At 51.5% G+C, this 21,417-nt stretch overlaps 1 protein-coding gene across 4 annotated transcripts in view; it reads right to left on the reverse strand.

Moving 5' to 3' along the window:
• The window catches only part of NTN1 (netrin 1), a 183,068-nt gene that overhangs the window by 39,338 nt on the left and 122,313 nt on the right, over positions 1-21,417 (reverse strand). For all 4 annotated transcript variants that reach the window (XM_019665897.1, XM_019665896.1, XM_019665898.1 and 1 more), the window contains exon 3: positions 12,521-12,709. In XM_019665897.1, coding sequence (XP_019521442.1) covers positions 12,521-12,709 — 189 coding nt within the window. The remainder of the gene's footprint in view (positions 1-12,520; positions 12,710-21,417) is intronic.

A 21,417-nucleotide genomic window follows, 5' to 3' on the forward strand; every position in this document is an offset into this window, starting at 1 on the left:
CCAAAGGCTGAGAGAAAGGCCATGTTCAAATATGTTTTCAGGAATTCAAAGTCTGATCACGAGTGGAGGAGTGAAATTTGGGAGGCACACCTTTCCTCAATGGGTTTGTGCGTTCTCACTCCTGCGCCCCTGCCAGCTCCCGGCGCCCGGGCTTCCTCACTGACCAAGCCCTGGGCTTTGTCAGGTCAGTGGGAGTCACCAGGGAGGTGTGACCCCCGCCCCCTGGCTGCTGACCCCCATCTGCTCTGCCCACCCACCCTGATTTGCAGCTAGGAGTCTGAGGCTCAGGCTCACAAAACCCATAAACTGTAGCACTGGGAAGAGTCACAGTCATCATTTAAACATCTGATGAAATGCGAAAAGACTGGGAGGTGAAGGAACCTACCCCCGCGCCACCACCACCACCAGGGTCTCACAGAAAGGGAATGGCCAAGCTGGCCAGTGAAGGGAGGCCCCCATTCTCAGGCCAGTCAGTGGCTGCTGCACGGCAGAGCAGGCCCCACACCCCTCCTCCCGGTTTGCAATGGGCTGGAGAGCTGGGGCTGCCCACTCTGCCACACTGCATCCTGAAGCTCCCTCCCTGTGTTCTAAGGACCAAATCCTAGTGATGGGATGGCCAGAGGACATTGTGAAGACATCCCCACTGCTATGGACTGAATGTTTGTATCTCCCCCTTCAAATTCCTATGTTCAAGACCTAACCCCACAACGGGCTGGCATTCGCAGGTGGGGCCCTTGGGAGATAATTAGGTTGAGATGAGCTCATGTTGGGATTATAAAGTCAAGAGGAAGACAGAAAGAGATCTCTCCACAAGCACAGAGCAAAGAGGCAGCTGTCTGCAAACCAGGAAGCTGGTCTTCACCAGACAGTGAATCTGCAGACACCTTAAACTTAGACTTCTCAGCCTCCACAGCTGTGAGACATAAATATTTGTTGTCTAAGCCTCCCAGTCTGTGGGGTTTTTTTTGTTACAGCAGCCCAAGCTGACCAAGACACCCACCAACACCATGATGCTTGGGCAAGAGCTGCTACACCAAGATACAGAACCCCAGAATCCCCTGCTGATTCCTGCCTCCCTGAATCCAGACAATGGACTGAGTGTGTGGGTGGGGAAGGGAAGACAAGATGGAGGCAAATATTCTGTCTCTGCCCCTCCCCAGAAGCCGTCCCTCTCTTCAAGGGAAGCCCAATGTGTGTGTGTGTGTGTGGGGGGGTGTCTTCAGGAGGACATCCTGCAGCAATTTCAATTGGTGCCAGGAGCTGCCATGTATTTCTTCCCCAAATGGGAAAGAATTATCCAAGAAAATAAGTGAGAGCAGAAGCTCCTAGAAGAGCTAAATTAGAATTTCCCCAGCCAGCACTGCTGATCGCAAGGGCATGAGTCTGCGGATGAAGACATGGCCTCTCCCAGCCAGCCTTGGGCCCAGGAGTGGCCAATGAGGAGGGTTAGAAAGAGGAAGGCGGGAGGACGGGAAAACAGAAGGGAGAGGAATGTGAGAAATTGTGTGTTGAAGTTGTGTCTGGACACGTGAGTGCTTCTGGAAATGCTCGCAGTGGGGGTTCTGGTCATGGGCGCTCCCTCAGAGGTCAGAGGAGGGCAGGGGACACAGGCCTGGGACACCCAGCCGACAGCCTGGGGGACTGTCTGTGGGGTTCTCTCATTGCAGGAGCCACAGGGGGAAAAGGGGCTGTTTCAGTCTTGCCCCTGTAAATAGCAGTAAACCCTTTTGTTAGGAATTTGTTTTCTTACATCTACCCTGAATTCAAGCTCATTCCTTGTTTTTTCTTTCTTCCTCTCTTTATTCAGTAAGAAGAGACACAGGCTTGATGCAAGTTGTAGATGATGATGGGAGGAGGGGATGGTCAGAGAAGACCACCGACCTTTCCCTCTGGCCTCTTCAATACATCCCCATGACAGGAAGGGCAATCAAGCATGGGCAGCATCTCTAAAGTGGCCACATGAAAGCAGAGGGCCACAGCCCAGGACCCCACCATCCCGAGCCCCTGACGTGCCACCAGTCAGATGTGGACTCCTGAGGCTCCTGCCGGCTGACGTCCCTTGGCCTGCTTCACAGACTTTCTGGTAATCCTAAGATTCAAGCCAAGATGTCCTCCCCTCAATGCTGATAGAACACAGCTGTGCTCCAGTAACTTCGGGATCCTTGGACTTGGCTGGAAAGAGGGCACCAAGGGCTCCTTGGTAACTGATGGTCACTGGAGGGTCACAGCCAAGTCACCCATAGGCATCACTATTGGTTCAGGTCATCCTTACAGTGGCAAAAGCTGGCCTAGAGCAGAAATGGGGGGCGCAGTGGGAGGGCTGTGCGTCCTTCCCCCAAGGCCCCTCACAGCTGGTGACCTCTCAGCTGACGAGGGTTGGCGTGCAGCCAGGGATGAACCAGGCGCCAGCTGAAGGCCACTGGAGCTGAGAGCCATTCCTGGAGATGGCAGGGCGGCGGCTGTGCCTGCTCAGTAAGGCCCCATCCTTTGATTAAAGGAGGAGGTGATTTACTGCTTGGTTTACAGATCCTTCTCCTGAGATTCTGCAAAGACTCTGACCAACTGGCCCCTTGGCCTGGTCTAACGGAAGCGGCAGGCTGACTGTGCTTCCATGCAAATCACTGTTCTAGGAAGAGAAGCCATCAAGGTCCCAAAGGGTAAGGGTGGGGGGAGCTCAGAAGGCTGGTCAGGTCCCCTCCAGGGCAATGGGACCATCACTAGAGGTGGAGCATTCCTCCAGCACAATACCACCACCCAGGTACCTGTGAACCCCTTAGTACGTCCACATTCTCATACAGCTGCCCCCTCCGGTCCTCACACCAGCCTGCAAAAATTGGCATGACCACACAAAGGAGGAGACTGTGGATCAGCAAAAAAAATTGCAGGCAGAGGAAGGCCATGTGGGGGGTAGAAAGGGCTGATCTCTGAGCATGTCACGGAGGCCCACATCCTCTCTGGATGTCCCCTCTGTACTTCTCATTCTGCAAGGGGAAATTCGTGCTTAAATCTGTTGAAACCAGGGCTAGGTGGGTTTTCTGTTGTGCGTGGCCAAATACAATCGTCACAGGCAGACTTGCATTGCACTCAAATTAAGGACTTTTCCCAAAATCCCATGAATAAGGAAAGCCCAAATTATCTAAAGAAGGGCGTACTTCAAGGCGTGGAGAGAACTGATGGATGACAGCTCCCTACAGTGGGTTCTTCTACAATCTAGGGCAAGGGAACCTGGCAAGCAGTGTCAAAGGAAGGAGGTCCGAGCCACCCGCCAGTTACAAAGGAAGCCCCAGGCCCTGGCCCTTAGTGAGAGAAAGCCCAAGGGAGCCTGCTGTATTCCCTCAACCCTGACACACACAGACGCAAATAGAGACACACACACATGCACAGTGGGGAGGGGAGGGGAGGGGCTGAGCTGGGGAGAATGTGGAATTCAGTTGAGGGAAGGTCCTCTCGTTTGCAGGGGGTCTGGTGAGAAGATGAGGAGAGAGTCTCCCTGATTCTGAGAACTTGGTTTGGGTCAGAACATCTTCCGCCACAGGAAGCTGACGGGGTGACCGCCATTTCCCTGGAAGTCAGCCACTCTTTTCAGCGGAGGTCAATCCCTTCCACGGCAGGTCACCCCATGTACACGGTGCAGGCAGCACCTGGTCATAGGAAACAATCTACCCCAGGGTTTTTCCATCAAGAGGAAAGTGAGACCAGACGGAAGCCCAGGGCCCTGAGAAGGCGGCAGGATTAGGTTTCTCACGAACAAGGCAGGCTGGAGGGTCTCCAGGTGCAGAGGAGCCAGGCTGCCCTTGGTCTGGGCCATCAGACAGGGAAAGGAGATCGGGGCACACAGTAACACTGTGTGACCCCGGGTTAGTGCTTCACTCACTCTGGGCCTCAGGTGGCTCACCCTGTAAGGACAGAGGTCTATACTCCCACTAAAGTCACTTCCAACCTAACAGCGTAAGGTTTGGTGTCTATATGGCTCCACAGATGGGGGTGGCGGCCTGGACCATCACCCCCACTGCTGCAGTTCAGTGCAATGTCCTGGCCAAGGGTGCAAGGAAAGTGCTCACTCATGCTGCAGACACATCAGGCCTTCCGTCCACACCCACTGATTGCCCTGCCCAACACCTCTGCCCACTGCATCGTGCTGGGATCTCTTTGCCAAGACTTGGTTTCTCTGTCAGTTAAAAGAAGTGTGCCCAGGGTCTCCGAGATCCCCGGCAGAGCTGACCTGGAAAGCAAACAGTCCTGATCCCAGGCTCCTGGTCTCGAGCAGCTGCCTTTCCCTGTTCCCTCCGATGTTCTCTGTCCTGGATCCCGAAGGGCCCAATAGCCTTCCTCAAGGGCAGATGCCCCCTGTCACTGCAGCTCCCACTGTGGCTTTTGGAAATCCACCCTGGGCTCCTAACAGGAGGCTACTTTTCCCGAGGCCCTGGCTCCAGGGGCCCTTGGGGTTCAGGCAGGACCCTCAAATGGCAGTGATCCCAGGGCACATGCTTGTGAAAGAGAGGGGAGCTGGCTTAGTGCCCAGACCCCCCTGGAGCAGCTCTAGACAGGAGTGGGGAGAAGGAACAACCACAGCACCGCTCCTCACTTCAGCTGTCATCACAACTACCACCCAGGCCACCAGCCAGGCATGAAGGATAGCTTTGGGCCTCACCTCATGTCATGCACTGAATTATGCATCCCCACCACCCCACCCCAGAATTTTAATGTTGAAGGCCTAACCCCAGTACCTCAGAATGTGACTATATTTCAAGATAGGGTCTTTAAATAGGGAATTAAGATGAAGTCATTAGGGTGAGCCCTAATCCAATACAACTAATGTCCTTCCTGTCCTTTAAAAAGCAAGTGCCTGAATACCAGGTGTTGGGGGCAGTCCCTTCCCAGCCAAGGCTGGATAGGAAACACCCTTTCTGGTACTCACAAGGCCTCCAAGGTGTAGAGGAGTGCACGAGGTAGAGAAACCTTGCCCTGAATCCTGGGGTGTTGCTATCAGTGAATGTGGCTGCTCCCTAGAGCCAATCCTGAGGCCACCTGGGACTCCGAGGCCTGCAGCTCAAGCCAAAGGTCCCTATCTGCTTGTGGCACTGGGTTCGGGTGAACCATTCTTCTCTGCTTTGAGTAACACAGGTCTGTGTATCTGGACATTATCCACAACAAAAGTGGGAGCGGGCAATGGCTTTAGGGCAAATCCTCCCATGAGCGGACCCTGCTCTCCCTCGCCTCCCTTCTGACCAAGGGCCCACCAGCCCTTCCTGCTTCCAGGCTGCTTTCCTCAGCCTCCCCACAGCTGTTTACTCCTCACACCCAGGTCTCATCTCCAATGTCCTGTCTTCAGAGAGGTCTTCCCTGGCCACCCTGCAGAGCGGCTGCCCCCACTTACACTCTCTTTCCACCCTGTTTTTTTTCCTCCACGTAACTCACCACAATCTATAATAATCTTATGCTTATTTCTTCTTCTTTTTTTAACATCAACCTCCCTCCAGAAAGCAATTTCTGAGGGAACGTGTGTCTTGGTCACCACTGTGACCCAGCTCCTGCGTATAGTAGGTGCTCAGTAAATACTTGCTGAACCAATGAGCAAACTCAGGGCAGCCCTCTCCATGGGGAAAGGCCATCTGATGGGCCCTGTGACTCTGGAAGAAAGAAGGCGGGGCAAACGGGGAAGATAATCCCCTCACATCCTAGATCAGCGGGCAACCTGCCTACAGAACACTCCCTGCTCCTAAATTCTCCATGCTAATGAGGGAGCGAGGATCATTTAAATCCACAGATAATCCACAAACTTCATCTCAGCTGTCTGTGTCAACCTCCTCCGCAGCTACGCTTTTCTTTCTCCCAGCAGTTGTTAACCAGGCACAAAAGAATACATGTTTCAAGTTGAACGACCTCTCCTTTCCCCTGCCACTTTCGGAACAAGGTGCAGACAGCAGGAAGTAGAAGGAGAGGGGAGCCCTATAATCCCAAACTGGGTTATCTGACCCTCCGTGATCTAGTTAACTGTAGTCTCCCTGCACCTGATTTACAGCAGAGGTGAATGGCACAGCTCCTACAGATGGGGGGTGGGGGGGTGGGGGGAGAGTGGGAGTGGGCGTGGGAGTGGGAGTGGGAGAGGGAGAGAGGGAGGGAAGAAGGGAGAGAGGGAGAGGGAGGCTGCTCGCACAGGCTCAGGCAGGCGGGTGGGCAGGATCTTTCTTGGTGGCACCTTCAGAACCACACTTATGCACCAGCCCATTCCCATGTCTCCGCTCAGGGCCTCCACAAGCAGCTGCCGGGCACTCATCTCTGCTGTTCAACTCGTTTGTCATTTTTTGCTCCCAAAGCGTGGAAATCCTTTATTGAGAGTGTGCAACAGCATTAGGGCAAATCCCTGGGGCCCTGCCCAGTCCTGTGGGAAGGGGCCTCCAAGTTCACACCGAGGCTCAGCCCTTCAAGTGAGAGGGGCGGGTTCTGCCATGCACCCCGCTCACTGAGAGGACTAAGGCAACCAGAGGGCCAGAGGGGTCGCCTCCACTCTGTGCACTCGCTGACAAAGGGAGGGCCTTCTGGTTATTGTATTTTCCTCTACTTGTACAAATAACCCTAACAGCTAACAGGTATGGAGTGATGCCATGTGCCAAGGGCCTTCCTGTACATCATCCATTTCATCTACACCATAACCCGAGGAGGGAGGAAGAACTAGTATTAACCCCATTTTCAGATGAGAAAACTGAGGCCCCAAAGAGTACGTACTCTGCCCAGGGGTAGAACTTGAACCCTGATCTCAAGATTCATGCTTTCGAAAGGTATTCATCCCAAGGCTGTTGGCTGGGGCCCACCTGTTGCTCTGCTGGTAGCAAGAGCTATTTCCCAAGTGAAATGCCCTCCATTAACAGGGCGGCTCAGGAGCAGAAGGCTTTTCTGCTCAACCTGAGGATCCTCCAAGAATGCCCATGTGGCACTGGGATGACAGAAGGCTTCAGAGACAGGGAGCTGGCACCGAGGAAGGAAGAGAGTGGCCAGGATGCCCAGGGGAATGAGACCAAGGGCTGGGCCTGAAGATCCGGTTCCAGAGCAGGGCACCGTGGGGGCCAAGTCACAAGAGCAGGGACTCTTCATTTGTAAAGACCTTGGATCAAAACCACCTCCACCTGATTTCTGCCAGCTTTTCTAAGTTTCCAAGTCACAAATTCCACTGATGCAAGGCAGTGTCCCGTGGTATCAGAGACTGATAAAATTTTGTATATTTAAAAAGAGCACGTGCGAGGGATATCAACACTGGACAGGACTCAGAGCCCATAAATCTGAATGTGATTCATAGATGAGGAGATTGAGATCCAGGGAGGTCATGTGACTTGCCTGATGCTCTACAGACTTTGAATCTAGAGCCAAATCTGGAGATCAGGATTTCTGACCCCCCTTCCCCATTTCCTGGGAACAGGAAAGGGATGCACCCACGGAGACCACAGTTGGAGCTGAGCCTCCAGGGGGATTTTCTCTCCTCTGAATTCCTCTCTCTCTAGGGGTGCTGGCCTTAATTGCACCCGAATAGAGTCCACTCCTTGGGTTGTAGTCTCTGACCGCTAAGCTGGGAGCTGCTCCAGCTACTGAGTAGTATCCTTCCTAACTAAAGTGACCAACCGTTTTCCCTGCACTCCCTAAAGTGCTGATGGGAAATGCAAATGAGACAAGGGACCCACAAATGGAAACGGCACTCTGAGGCTTTTAGGTTTTGGTGGGCTGCATGGACACTACCTTAGAGTCAGGCAGGGGGAGAGTCCCAGGTTCTCGGCTGTGCTGTCACTAAATCCTTAAATGATCTGATCTAGACATACACACATGTGTACACACACACGCGCACACAGTCTAGCAGTGATGCCCATCCGATCCCATACTTTCCTCTGGACACTGGAGCTAAGCTCCCAGCCTTGCCTGGCAAGATTTAAAATTTTCAAAATTTTACACACACCTCCACCCCCACCCCTACCCAATTTTCATAAAGACGACTTAAATTCATTGATAATAAGTCTCTCCCCTCAGAAGAATAAACCCTGGGGCCTAGGCCACCGTTCTCAATGTAAGAGCAGTTCACTGTCCTCGTTTCTTAGTCTCCCACTGCCCTGGTTCTCAGCTTTGGCTACACATTTGACCCATCTGGGTGGCTTTTCTGGTTCCCAGTGAAACCTCCCTGGACCCATGAATATAACCAGAATCTCTGGGGTAGGACCCAGGAGTCAGTATTCTCAAATTTCCAGGTGTTTCCAAAGTGCAGCCAAGGGTGAGAATCTTTGTGCTAGTTACAGAAAAAGATACAGACAACATCAATAGCATCTGTGACTTTAAGCACAATCACATACAACAAAACCAACTTTACCAATGGGCTAATTGATATAAACAAGAGCTAAGTTCCTAGGACATCTCGTCAACATTACAACAAAACGAGGTTGAATGAAATGACGTTATTCGAGAAACTGCTGTACTGAGGATGCCCTGAAGTGAAGGAGAAGAATCAAGAGCGAGAAAGACATGGAAAGCTGCACACAGTGGGCAGGGAGCCAAAGGCAGTGGGCCGAGGTGCTCACTTCCTCCCCAACCCCTGGCAGAGCTGCCAGAAGAAATGGGACGGATGGGAGCAGCAAGTGTGCACTGGCCGAGATGGTGTGGACCATCGCATCCCTCTGCTCTACTACCGCCTGCATCTTCTGAGGACTCGGCACCTTCTTGGCAGCCTGCATTCAGCCACGTTGACTGTGAACTTGAAGGGGGCAGGGCAACGAGTGAAAGGAACAGGCTGCTCAGTGAGATGGAACGAAAGCCCTTTGTGCAGGGATGCTAGATGTGGTGGTTAATTTCTTAATTCTCATCGCAATTCGGTTCACGGGAGACTCCTGGAATGTCTTTATCCATCACAGATGGTTTGGGAAGATGATAAATTAATATCATTTAAATGGAGGCATGGCTTAAATGGTTAAATGGCAACGTCTTCTTTGCTGTCTCCAAAGAGAAAGTGCCCCCCAGTCCATAAAGAAGACAAATGGTAAACAAAACCGCCTATCTTTTGACAGATTCCAGGACGAGTATCATTCACAAACCATTCTGGGGAGAAAAGGGAGAAATTCATCTCATCTGACTTTGTATAGGACAACAGCCCAGGCCATAATGAGGCCTTCCCAGTGCTGTGAAATTGGGCTGAATAGCCAGAGAGTACAGCCGCCTGTTCCCTGGGCATGTTTATTACAGCCCTTTGTATGCACCAGCCCTGCCAGCCCCGGGTTGGTTCTAAACTAGGGGAGGGGAGAAAGAACCCAACAAATTTGTTGCTATGAAACTTCCCAAATGGGGGACTGCATAATAACGTTTGGAATCTAATGCCCTTGCTCTAAGCTGCTCTTGTCTAGGTCCACCCCTACTCTAAATTGAACAAGGTTGGGAGTCAGCCAATCGCCAGCAGTGTATGGGTGGCCTCAGCCCCCTGCTTGGGGCTCCTCCCAGGCCTTTGGGAAGTCAGGGAGTCAAGACGGCCCCGATGCCATTCCTAGCCTTCCTCAGATCAACTGCAAAGTTGAGTCAAGAACCACTGCCAGTTGTCCCAGCTCCCCTGTGAGATGCATCTGAAGCAGAGCAAACAAATGCAGCCTTCACCTGAGGGCTATGATGGGACTTGCTGAGGTCAACCCCAGGAGGCCAGGGCCTGGGGGTGACTCTACACCTACAAGATTTTGGAAGCCTCTGAGAGCAAACCATGGGAGATCAAAATACTGGGGCCAAATGTGTCCACCAAAGGAACCATTTCCTTAAACCATCAGGCCCTGGGAAGACAAAACAGCAGACTCCGTGGGAGTCACAGAGAAGACCCCTGTCTTATGATCTCAAGGTACACATCCCCCAGCCAGCATCTGAACTCCTACAGCTGGTTCCCACCAAGATCTCAGGGTCTCTCTTTGGTAGGAACTGCCCTGCGGGGAAACTGAGGGTTCAAAGTTCCCACATCCCCTAAGGCGGGGAGGGCGGGGGGGACACCAGGAAAAGGAGAGCTGAGAGAAAAGGTCTGGAACTTTCAAGAGATGCCTTTCCTCACCAATGAAATGGCAGGACATTTCAGGTCACATGCTTCTTGCTCACCAATCAGAGAGCAGGTCTTTCAGGCATTCTTTTCTCACCAATCCTGAAGCAGGGCCCTTCAGGCGATCTTTTCCCTCACTAATCAGTATTAGGAGCAGCCAAGTAGTGCTTTTCCTCATCAGTCAGGTGGCAGGATCCTGGAAGCACTGTCTTTCCTCACTAATCAGGATGCATTGAGAGTCTCACACTCTCCTGTCTCACTTCCCCAGTAGGATATGCAGGTATCCTTCTGAGCAGAATCCATCCATCCATTTCTTCTCTTCTGTGGGTTCTTCTCCCAGGGTTCCCACCAAGGCTGGGGGCAGCTGCTGTCCAGGGCTGGGAGGGAAGATGGCCACTAAGGCTGGTCACAGCATTTGAAATAATAAGACAGGACGATACTCTTGTCTGCCTGCATCTGTTCCTCCTGGGAACCAGCAAAAGGAAGCTGGGTGTCCCCACACCGTTTAACCAGAGTGGCAGAGCCCCATAAGATGATCTGAAGGTTCCCAGAACCCTACGGCTTCTTAACACCTCACCCAAAATGGTGAGAGACCACACATGGCCCTTGTCCCTTCCCACTGCATCAGAAGAGAGGGAGGTGAGGCAAAACGGCGAGATGGCCAAGGCCCTGCTCCTTCCTGTCTCTCCAAGGGACATACCTTGCCTGCTTTGACAGCAGGCTCTGACACGACAGTACATGACCACTGCCCTTCCACGCAGAGCCCAGACCTTCTCACCTACCAGCAGATTTCTCCACTTATCCACCTGAGTGGCCCCTGTTGCTTAAAACTTCTTGGCCAAATCCCCAAGAAATCTATGGCAACCAGTTGTTTACAAGACCCCGGCTTCGGTTTCTTCTGTAAATGAAAGACAATGAACACTTGGGCATAGGCAAAGGAGTTGGATACCTTCCAATTACATTCTCTGAAAACCCAAAGGCCACTCTCCCTGGGCACGTCCCTGGCTCATGCCTTCCTGCCACTGTAGGTGCTTCTTGGGTCTCTTTGCCCAGGCCACCTTCTCAGTGGTTGTTCAAAGTCCCCTGGGGGAGTCTCACCTGAGTCAGTTGGGGTTGGTTTTTTTTTTGATGTGGAAATAGCCCAACTGCCTTAATGCTTAAATTTCTCTTGATAACCACAAAAGGCAGCCTGAAGTCCACAGATCTAGAAGGAGAGCTTGCTTGTGTCTTGGGAGCCACCCTGCTCATTTGGAATGGAAGGGATTTCTCCTGGAAATCCCAGGGAACCTGTTTTTCTGGAGAAAAGCGTTCCATACACACAAGGCTGTCTTCATGGGCCCCACACTCAATAAGGGCACATGCTTGGTTGAAGCTCTGCTGTTGCCATTTGAAATTCTTAGTAATTCCTGAACAAGAAGCCCCATATTTTCATTTTGCACTGGGGCCTGCAAATTATGTCATCAGTCTTGCGCGTAAGTGCCTGACATCTGGTGGATTTCCTGTTAAGAAAATGATAGTTTCCCAACAGAAGGATTTATCTGCTGCCGCTCATCGTCTGGGCCTGAATCTGCCATGGCTTGGGTCTCTCCTGTGTCAGGACCCCATCTATGCTGGCTTGTAGCCCAAGAGCCCTCAGAGATACTATCTTCTTGGGAAGCCACGTTCACTGCAAGCGCTGGCTCCAGACCCCAAATTTTGGACCCAAAGAGCCCTGGTTCCTGGAATTCCCCAAAGTTAATGTGGGGTGGGGGGCCCCACTTCTCCCCCCCGTTCTACCCCCAGCCCAACATCACTAAATTCCCTGGCATCTCATCAGCGTCTCTGAGTCATCTCACCATTGCTTCATTTTTGTTAGTGGGAGAAAACAAACAGCAGAAAGTTAAAATATTAGTGCTTGCTTCAGTGAACGAAAATAGAGTCTCCTGTCTCCCCTTCATTTTTTGTCCTGAGAAGTAAAGCTATTTGCAGGTGGATTAAATGTTCCTTCTAAGACCCTGCCCTTGAAGCTGTGACTGTGTGTGTCTGTGTCTGTGTGAGCGCTGGGGGGCCAGGGGGCGGGCGGGAGGCACACACATCCAAAGAAATCCGCCTGCCTGGTTTTGGTAAAAGAGAGTCCTTTGTGCCGACGGTAAGCCTGGTGAACATGACCCCCCGCCCTGTGGTATGCGGCACACCTGTGCGGAGGGACGAGAAGCCGGGAGGGGGCGGGGGGCGGCGGGCTGGGAGCTCTGCACCTTCGCAGAGATCACACCTTCTTCTTTCTTCTCCCTGGAGCCGTTCCTCCATGCCCCTTTGTTTCAGCTTACACCTCCGAATACCAGGGAGGTCGTGCGTGCGTGCGCGCGTGTGTGTGTGTGTGTGTGTGAGCGATTATGTCGGCCTATGTCTTTTTGTAGGGGGACTAGAAAAAAGACATAGAAAAGGAGAAGCCCAGAGAAAAGAGAGGGAGGATGGCGTCCCCGAGGCCCCGCCCCCACCGCCTACCTTTGCAGGCCTTCCGGTGGGTGATGGGCTTGCCCATGTCCCGGTAGTAGCCCTCCTTGCAGTAGTGGCAGTGGCGGCCCGCGGTGTTGTGGCGGCAGTTGAGGCAGACGCCCCCGCTCTTGCGCCCCGACAGCTTGTAGAGCTCCATGTTGAAGCGGCAGCGTCGGGCGTGCAGGTTGCAGTTGCAGGCTGTGAGGGAGGCAGGAGAGGTGTCATGAAAGGGGCACCTGCGAGGGGGGTAACCCCCGAAAGACACTGTCCCCCCAACTCCTCCCTCCTTCTCCACTGCAGGTCGGGGAGGCAGTCTTTTCTCCCTGGCTCCTGGGATCCCCGGTTGGCATCCGTCAGCACTTACTGACCACCTCGCAGTACCTGAACCATGGCTGAGGCCCCTGCTCCCTCTCAGAGGGAGACTGTTCGTTTCCCTCAACCCCGGGGCCCATGGCACACATCTCAGAGTTGGGAGGCGGTGTTGGCATCCTCCTTGCGCCCAAATCCTGCTTGCTAGGGGCTGAATTGTGTCCTCCACCCCCACCTCACCCCCCACACACACCCATTCATATGCTGAAACCCTAACCCCATGACCTCCGAATGTGACTGTTGTCTTTGGAGATAGGGCCTGGAAGGGTGTAATTAAGTTAAAATGGGGTCATTAGCATGGTCCCTAGTCCAATCTGACTGGTGTCCTTATAAGAAGAGGAAATTTGGACACAGAGAAACACCAGTGTAGCACACGCATAAAGGAAGGCTCCTGTGAGGACACAGGGAGAAGGTGGCCATCTGCACGCCAAGGAGAGAGGCCTCAGGAGAAACCAACCCTGCCGACACCTCGATCTTAGATTTCTAGCCTCGAGACCTGCGAGAAATAAATGGCTGCTGGTTAAGCCACCTGGTCTGAGGCGTTCTGTAACAGCAGCCCAAGCAGCTTGGGCACTGCTTCCAGGGCACTGACCTCTAACTGCACACACTCGCCATCCCCTTGAGCTCTGGCCACCACTGTGCTCTCCTTCCCCCGCTCCTCCTCTTCCACTGAGGGCTCTGGGGCCTGCTGCACCGTCTCCCTGCCCACCATCAACTGGGCGACCTCCCACACTGCTGGCTTCTGGGTCCTCTGGAGAGAGGGCCCTCAGCATCCTCCTCTCTGGTTCCTTCTGCCCACTCCTGCTCCCTTCTGCCCACTCCTGCTCCCTTCTGCCCACTCCTGCTCCCTTCTGCCCACTCCTGCTCCCTTCTGCCTTTTCCCTACAAGCTCCTCAGGACTCAGCACCCTTTTCCCTTGGCTCTGATGCTCTTCAGGTCGGCCTTGTTCACCCCTCATAGCGGCAGGACTGCCTCTGCACTCCAAACTCCCAAATCTGTATTTCCAGTTTCCACTTTGGGGTTTTCTGCTTGGACCCAGAGGCGCCTCCTCCAAATCTATTCACTCCTCTCCATCCCGCCAGGTCTTGGCTCCTCTGTCGCCTGAGCTGAGCCCTCCAGGCTGTTCTCCACACTGTGACCAGAGCAGGAGTTCCAAGCACCAATCTGAGGATGTCCTTACCTACTGAAAATCTTTTCAATAGCCCGCAGTTTTTCCTCTGGATAAAATCTAAATCCTTTCACACAGCCTCCAGGGCTCTGGATACTTGATCCTGCGTCCCCCTTTCGCTTTTATGCTTCAGCTGTAGCAAACTTTTTCAATCTCTAGGGCATGCCCTGTGTGAGGACCCCTGCCTGCCCCCTCTGTGCCTTTGCATATGCTGTTTCTTGACTCCTGGACCCTCTTCTCCCAAGCCACCTCCCTCATCTGCCTGCATCCTTCTCATCCTCCATATCTTGGTTTCAATGTCACTTTCAGGCCCATTTTCACCTCTCACCAGCCTGGCTTTAGGCACAGGGGCTGTCGGCTCCCCCAGACAACCACAGAGCCCTCGTGATATCACACTGTGACACCTACTGCCCGCCTTCTACCTTCGGTCTCTAACTCCAGGGTAACTCCAGCTTAGATCATCTTGCTAACTCTGTAACACTTCTTTTGTTTGCCCCACTTTTGTGCTAAGCTTGTTTTAAATTGCATTTTATGTAATTTCTAAAGGAATACATGTTTAATGCCAGACCCTGGAAACACAAAAGCAGAAAGGAAAAAATTGCACTCAGCTCTCCACCAACTGCTGTTAACACGGGGGTCCTTCCTTGTAGGCTTTAATTAACATGTGCTGAGCTCTGGAGCTACTTAATGCTTTCCTATAGACATGGATCACACTTGTACATCTCATGTTCGTAGCCTATTTTCTCATAATGGTGAGTATTTTTTAGTGTCAGATACCATTCTTCATAATTTTGAAAGGTTGTCTAGTCTGCCAGTGTACGGATGCATGTCATGGGCTCGTTGGATCTGCAGTGGGTGCATTTAAAAGCAGGGCCGCCGCGGGGTACGTAGTTAGGTTGTTTCCAGTTTTTCACTATTATTAACAACACAGTGGTAACCATCTTTGAACACACATATTTGTGCTCTGCTGTGATGCCTGTTGTACAGTAAATTTCTCAAGACAGAGTTGGTAGTTAAATTTTGGGTCTACATGTTTTTAACTCGGGATTCAAATTGCCAAATTGCCCTCAAGAATGGCTGTCCTAGCTTACACTCCCATCAGCAGGATATGAGAGCTCCGATTTCGCCACACCCTTGAAAAGAATAACAATATGCATTTGGTATCAGCATTCTTTTTTTAAATCTTTGCCAATTCGTCCGGAAAACACACACACACATGATTTTAATTTGCGTGTCTCTGATTACCAGTGAGGTTGGATGTTTCTCCATGTGTTTGTTTTTCTATTTATATTTCTTTTTTTTTTTGTACATTGCCTGTTCATACCATTTGCCCAGTTTTCAAATAAGGTGGGGTGTTTTTTTTCCCATGATGTCTAGTGCTCTTACATACGATGGATTAAATACCATTCATTTTTTTCTACCATACAAGCTGCAAACATTTTTACCAGTTTCTTATTCATATATTACATTTATGGTTTAAAAAAATATTTGGGACGGCCGAGTGGCACGTTGGTTAAGAGCTGGCTTGGGACACCAGAGGGCCCCGGTTCAGATCCCACATATGAGGGCCAGTGACACTGCCCTCTACAGCTAAGATACTGAACAACAGCTCAACCTGGAGCTGGGCTGCCCTGAGTCGCTGGCGACGGCGTAGGCTGCAGCCCCTGCTGCAGTGGGTTCCCATGGGCTACCGTATGTAGCCAGCAGCCTTGTGAGCAGCCAGCAGCTGCTGTGAAAGGCGTCCAAAAGCCGGTGACTGATCTGCCTCGCCCGGGAAGAGCTCAATGATGGTGCCAACTTGGGCCAGTGAAGCAACGTCCTCCACAACTAGACTGAAGAACAAAAGGACAGCAAGTTGTCTGTTCCCCTTCCCCCAATTCCCCAGTGCTGTTCCCATCCCCTAATTCCCCAATAAAAATCTTAAAAAAAAAATATTTGCCTGTTTAACTTTTCTCTGTGATATTATAAGCTTCTTCAAATGTTTTTCCTGGAGTAACCCTCCCATTAGTCTCTCAATTTACAAGTAGAGATGGACAAGTGCTTTAGAGGACGTACTGTGGGGAGATAAGAGAAGACTCGGCTCACACCTTAAGTCTGGAAGCAGATGGATGCTGTATTAGGCCAGAGAATGACTCCTGAGAGCCTTACCAGCATCCCTCAGCACCTCCAGCTCTTGGGGCTGAGCTCAACTAAGTACAAAGAAAGAAGCTGCCTATCAGCACAGGGGACCCTCACGCATATGAAAGTTAATGATCCCTTTGGACTCACTCAGCCAGTCAAGGGTGGTGGGGGCTGCTCAGAGGAGTGAACTGACCTACCAGTCCAGAAACACCGAGCCAATAAATGGGGGGCCCAGGACTGGAAACCAGGTCTTCTGGCTCCTGGTCCACTGCCCCCGAGGAGAGAACACACATCACTGGAAGGAACAGCTGGGCCTAGACTACAGCCTGGAATTTGGATCTTTCCTACTAACACAGATGTCACAGGGCCTGACACACCTGCCTGGGGACAGGGATCTGGAAAGATCACCCAGGCCTCACTTCCTCAGGCCTCCCTGACACTGGGAAAGACCTCAGTAGCAGCATCTTCTTGGTCCTCCTTGGAGGCAGATGCTAACCCTGTGTCCTCCTCTGCAAGGACAGCTCCAGCTATGCCCCATTTCCCCAGCAGGGCTGCCCCAGCCTCTGGGCCCCTCCCGGAAGCTCAGCCCCAACTCATACCCAAAGGGGAGCCCTGGGTTGCTATTCTCTCTTCCATATGCACCTTACACCAACAAAAGGTTCTTCCCAAACAACTGGTCACACAAAAGAAAACTCAGAGAGAGGCCAAACATCAAAAGACAGGCCTCCCTGCCCTCCCCCTTGCTTTTGGAGCTGTCAGGGGACATCAAGTGGCAATTGCCCATGCTCAACCTTCTGCAAAGTATTTTACAGCTTGTTTTCTTTTCTCTTTGTTTTATTTTCTCTGCACAAATGGAAAAATGCATCGGGCAAAGCAGCTCACATCTGGATCCCTTGGCTCCACACAGAGATGTCACCCAACTCCCAGCCTGTCCCCAGCCCCTTCCTCAGAAAGACACCTTAATCCCTCACGCCTTCCTGTTTATCTGCTGCCTCTCTTGGAGGCAAAAATATTGGGTATTAGTTTCATTATCAGATTTCAAGGCGGGAGGAAAGGGCAGCTTTGTGAGAACAGACAGGTCAGCCTGGGGGAATAAGGGTGGGGGCAGGGGCCATGCAACTTCTGAGGAACCTGCATAGGCTGCCCTGTGAGGCACTGCATCCTGTCCAGGGGTCCCCAGTCACCCAGAGAGAGCTGGTTTGGTCTAAACCCAGAGCTCTAGGCGCCCCTCCAGTGTCATGTGGGGATCACCAAGGATGCATCACGTGCAGTTGCATTTCAAACCCAAGGGCATAACATGGGGCAGGAGGGAGGTGGAAAACCCACACACACACACTCCCCAACCAGAAACCTGACAGGAAATGGGGGCCAAGAAATAGGATTCTGTTTTCCTCTCCCATCAAAAGTGCTCCTAAGTCCTATTTTAACATATGCTGGTGACCACCATTTCTTAACCTTTCCCACCAACCCAGACTGTCCAAGCCCTCGCCACTCCCAGGCCAGTTCAATTCAACACACATTTAGGCAATTCAGCTACATGGCAGGCCTGGTGCCACGGGCCATGATGGAGACAGGGATGAACAGTGTATTCAGAACTGTCCAGGGCTCCTCTTCTGATGGAGGGTGGAGGGGCAGATGAGCACTCTCGGCAGCAAGCTCTTAGATAAAGTGGAACAAATACTCTCCTCAATTGTATTGTTTCCTAGGGGGCAGGAGCAGTGTTTGCCCTTATATATCTGCCACCTTAGAGCAGACCTCAATATGTTTTTGTTGTATAAATGAGAGCAAAAGTGAGCAAGTCAGAGAGAAGATGGATGGATGGATAGATGGATGGATGGATGGATGGATGGATGGATGGATGGATGGATGGATGGATGGATATGTGGATGGGTGGGTGGATGGATAGATGGATGGATGGTAGGTGGGTAGATAGGTAGGTAGGTAGATAGAAAGGACAAATGGAGGATTATGTGGTCTGCCTGGACTACACCCCGACAAGGCATTGCCTTGTGATGTTTGTGACATTTCTTTTATTGTTGCTTTGAAGTACTTAAAATGTGTCTTGCTATTTTAATACATCATTTTAGCTTCTGTCTGTTCAAGTAACTGCAGTATTTTAAGGAGAAGAACCCAATCTCACCCTGGATTCCTCCCAGGGTGAATAGGGCCTGAATAGGGCCTTACATACAATAAGGAATGAATCTGCATCCATTAGTTTAATGAGCTTACCAGACACAGGTGTTGGCCCTCTCCCAAAAGACTCTGATGAACTCACTTCTAATCCCACCAGGGCTATCCTAGGCCCACAACGAATCCAGTGGACGTAGTTAAGCCATATCTTGGTCCTGTCTCTCAAGAAATCTTGCCCTGGCTTCCCCAAACTTCATGTGGCTCAGGGTCTCTCAGTGGAACAGGAAGACCATTGCAATTGGCCTCCTTGGAGGCTCTGTGCTTGGCCCAGAACCCTCCTCTGCCCTTCCAGCACACAGGATCACTTCCAACATTCTTCCCTCCCTTCCAGGGCAGTTCTTTTGAGACGGTTGCCCCCATGTTATTCCTGCAGCATAACAGGGAATTTTGGACTGACATATTTGTAGTTGAGCTATCCAAAATAACTGGCCCATGTATGCATATTCACAGGCTGGGGGCTTCGTGTGCAAGAAACCGGGCCCCAGCCCTGGGCTTCCTATGCACCCCGGAAAGTGCAGCTCTCAGGCCTGCCATGATTAGCAACCCACTTTCATGCATCCAGGCCACAGGGGCAGGTTGGGGCATGATGGGTACTTGTGGAGTTAGGGACAGGTGCTGTTTTTCTCACCAGTTCCATTGCTAATTTTATCTGTGCCTGATGGGTAAGGACCATGAGACCTACTTACCACACACACTGTTCATAACTTCCAGGTGGGGGGTGGGGTGGGGGTTAGAGTAGTGGTCCTCAACTGGGGGTGATTTTGCTCCCCCAGCGGCCATTTGGCAATGTCTATAGATACTTTTAGTTATCACAACTGGGGAGGGAGGTACTACCGGGCCTTGGGGATAGACACCAGGGATGCCACTAACCATGCACAGAACAGCCTCCCACAACAGAGTCATCCAGCCCAATATGTCAACAGCACCATATCTGAGAAACCCTGGGTTAGAGAGACTGTGACGTCCTCACCCTCAGAGTACGTGAATTTTTATACCCCTCACTGCTGTCTAAGAGGCTGTTCTCTAAGTGCAAACCCTGCAGCTTCAAATGCTGCCCAGGGCGTGAACGATGTTCTCAACTTCAACAAATGCTGATTAAAGCCTTTAGAAGGACCAGTTGCTGATACGAGTATAGGCCAACAAGACAGAGACCTGCCCTCAGGGCATTCCTGCCTCAGAGGGGAGATGGACAGTGCTCTAGTAACCGCACAGTAGACCTGGAATTTCCAACTGTGTTGGGTGCTGTTGGGACTAACAGTCCGGGAGGCCATTCTTCTGGACTCTGCTGGGGACGAGGTAGAGAGGACGGGACTTGAGAAGAGAATCAGGGCACAGACAGAAGAGTCTCATCAGCACTGTTCCAACTGCAACGTGCATAGGGGTCACCCTGGCATCCTGTTCAAATGCAGATTCTGATTCAGGAGGTCTGGGCTGGGGCCTGGCAGTCTGCACTTCCAACAAGCACCCAGGCGATGTTACTGCTCCTGCTCAGGAGACCAGCATAGGCTGGTGGAACTGGAACTAAAATGAAAAGAAATCAGTCGGAATATAAGGTACTCTCTGGAGAAAGAGTCCCCAGGAAGGTAAAGGGGAGAGTTTATGGTGGGGAGTCTGCGATGGAGCAGTTGGGCAGTGGTCTGGTTTTAAAAGAAACGACTCCTTGAATGATTGTTTCAGAATAATAAAAATAGTTGAGAGTTATTTTTAAGAGTTTGAGGTAGTTTGTATTTCCTTTTATTTGTTACTTTGTGATTCTATTTGGTATACTATTTATTTAGAAATTGTCTGACCCTTGTTTATAAATTTTAAGTATTCTGCCCCCAGTGGTGTCTTCTCTGAGCCCAGTTTTCAGCTTCTCCTGGAATGATCAAACTGAGGAGTCACTGCTCCTCGCTCACCTGGCTCCTGCCAGCACCAGGGGGACACTCTGAGCTGGGCTCTCAAAGGGCTCCTTTTGGGAAAGAGACTGAGGCAGGGCTGGCCCAAGCACTTCCAGGCCTGGACCCTTTTGTGTCTACAGGTGAGCTGGGCACAAGGGAAACGATCACGCGTGTGGATAAATCTGCAAAACAATCCGAGCCCAGACTGTAGGTTTCACTTTACTAATGGCAAATCGGGCAGCTGGTAGATTTATTTATTCATTCAACAAATATCTACTGAGCACTAGGCAAGGTGCTGGAGAAATAATAGTGAGCAAGACAGATATGGTCCCTGCAGAGTCTTTGGAAACACTTGCTGTGATAAACGTGTGGTTCATGCTGCTGCCACTGTCACCTCACTCCAAGGTCTACCCCCACCCCCAAGCACAGGGCTCAAAGCTCGTCACCGGAGACATCAGTTGGCCAGATACAATGCGGTGGTGACCAGGCAGGGCGAACCAAAGAGACTGGGCAACGGCTAGGAGACTAACGGCCAAGCAGCATCACACAGGGGTAGTTTGGCTCCAGTCGGGGCTCTAGGGTTTGCAATCATTTGCAGTGTGCCTTGTATCAATTTTAATTTTAAATAAGCTGTTGAAAAGCATCACCTAGACATGGCTAGGAGAACTGGACAACTCGTTTGGAGAGAGTCAATAGGTTAAGGCCGTTCTATGGGGCTCTTGGGGGTCCCAGAGAATACATGAGGGAAGGTGTGACACCTCAAGACATGAGATGGGGCCACCAATGACATCCCCAAGAGGACATGCTTTTGCAGGACTGCTCGTTTGTTTCTTCACTGAACAAATATTAAAGGAGGCCCTTCGATGTGCCAGCCTCTGAGTCAGAAAGCACCCCTGTACTTCGCTCACTCAAAACTTTGTCCCCTCTCTTCCTTCTCTCAATTTTTCAAATAGCCACTAACTCCCAAGACCCCAATATGTAACAGTTCTCAAACTCTGGTGCCTGGAATCACTGGAATTGTCTATCAAGTCACAGATAGCTGAGCCCCAACCCCCAGTAGGTGGGGCATGAGAATCTGCACTGCTAACAATTCCCAAGTAAGGCAGAATTGCCCTTCCAAGGGCCACACTTTGAGAACCACTGGTAACAATAACCACTGATACTGCAGAGGAGAAAAA

This window comes from Hipposideros armiger, unplaced genomic scaffold (assembly GCF_001890085.2).
Source record: "Hipposideros armiger isolate ML-2016 unplaced genomic scaffold, ASM189008v1 scaffold_457, whole genome shotgun sequence".
In the NCBI taxonomy this organism is placed as follows: domain Eukaryota; kingdom Metazoa; phylum Chordata; class Mammalia; order Chiroptera; family Hipposideridae; genus Hipposideros; species Hipposideros armiger.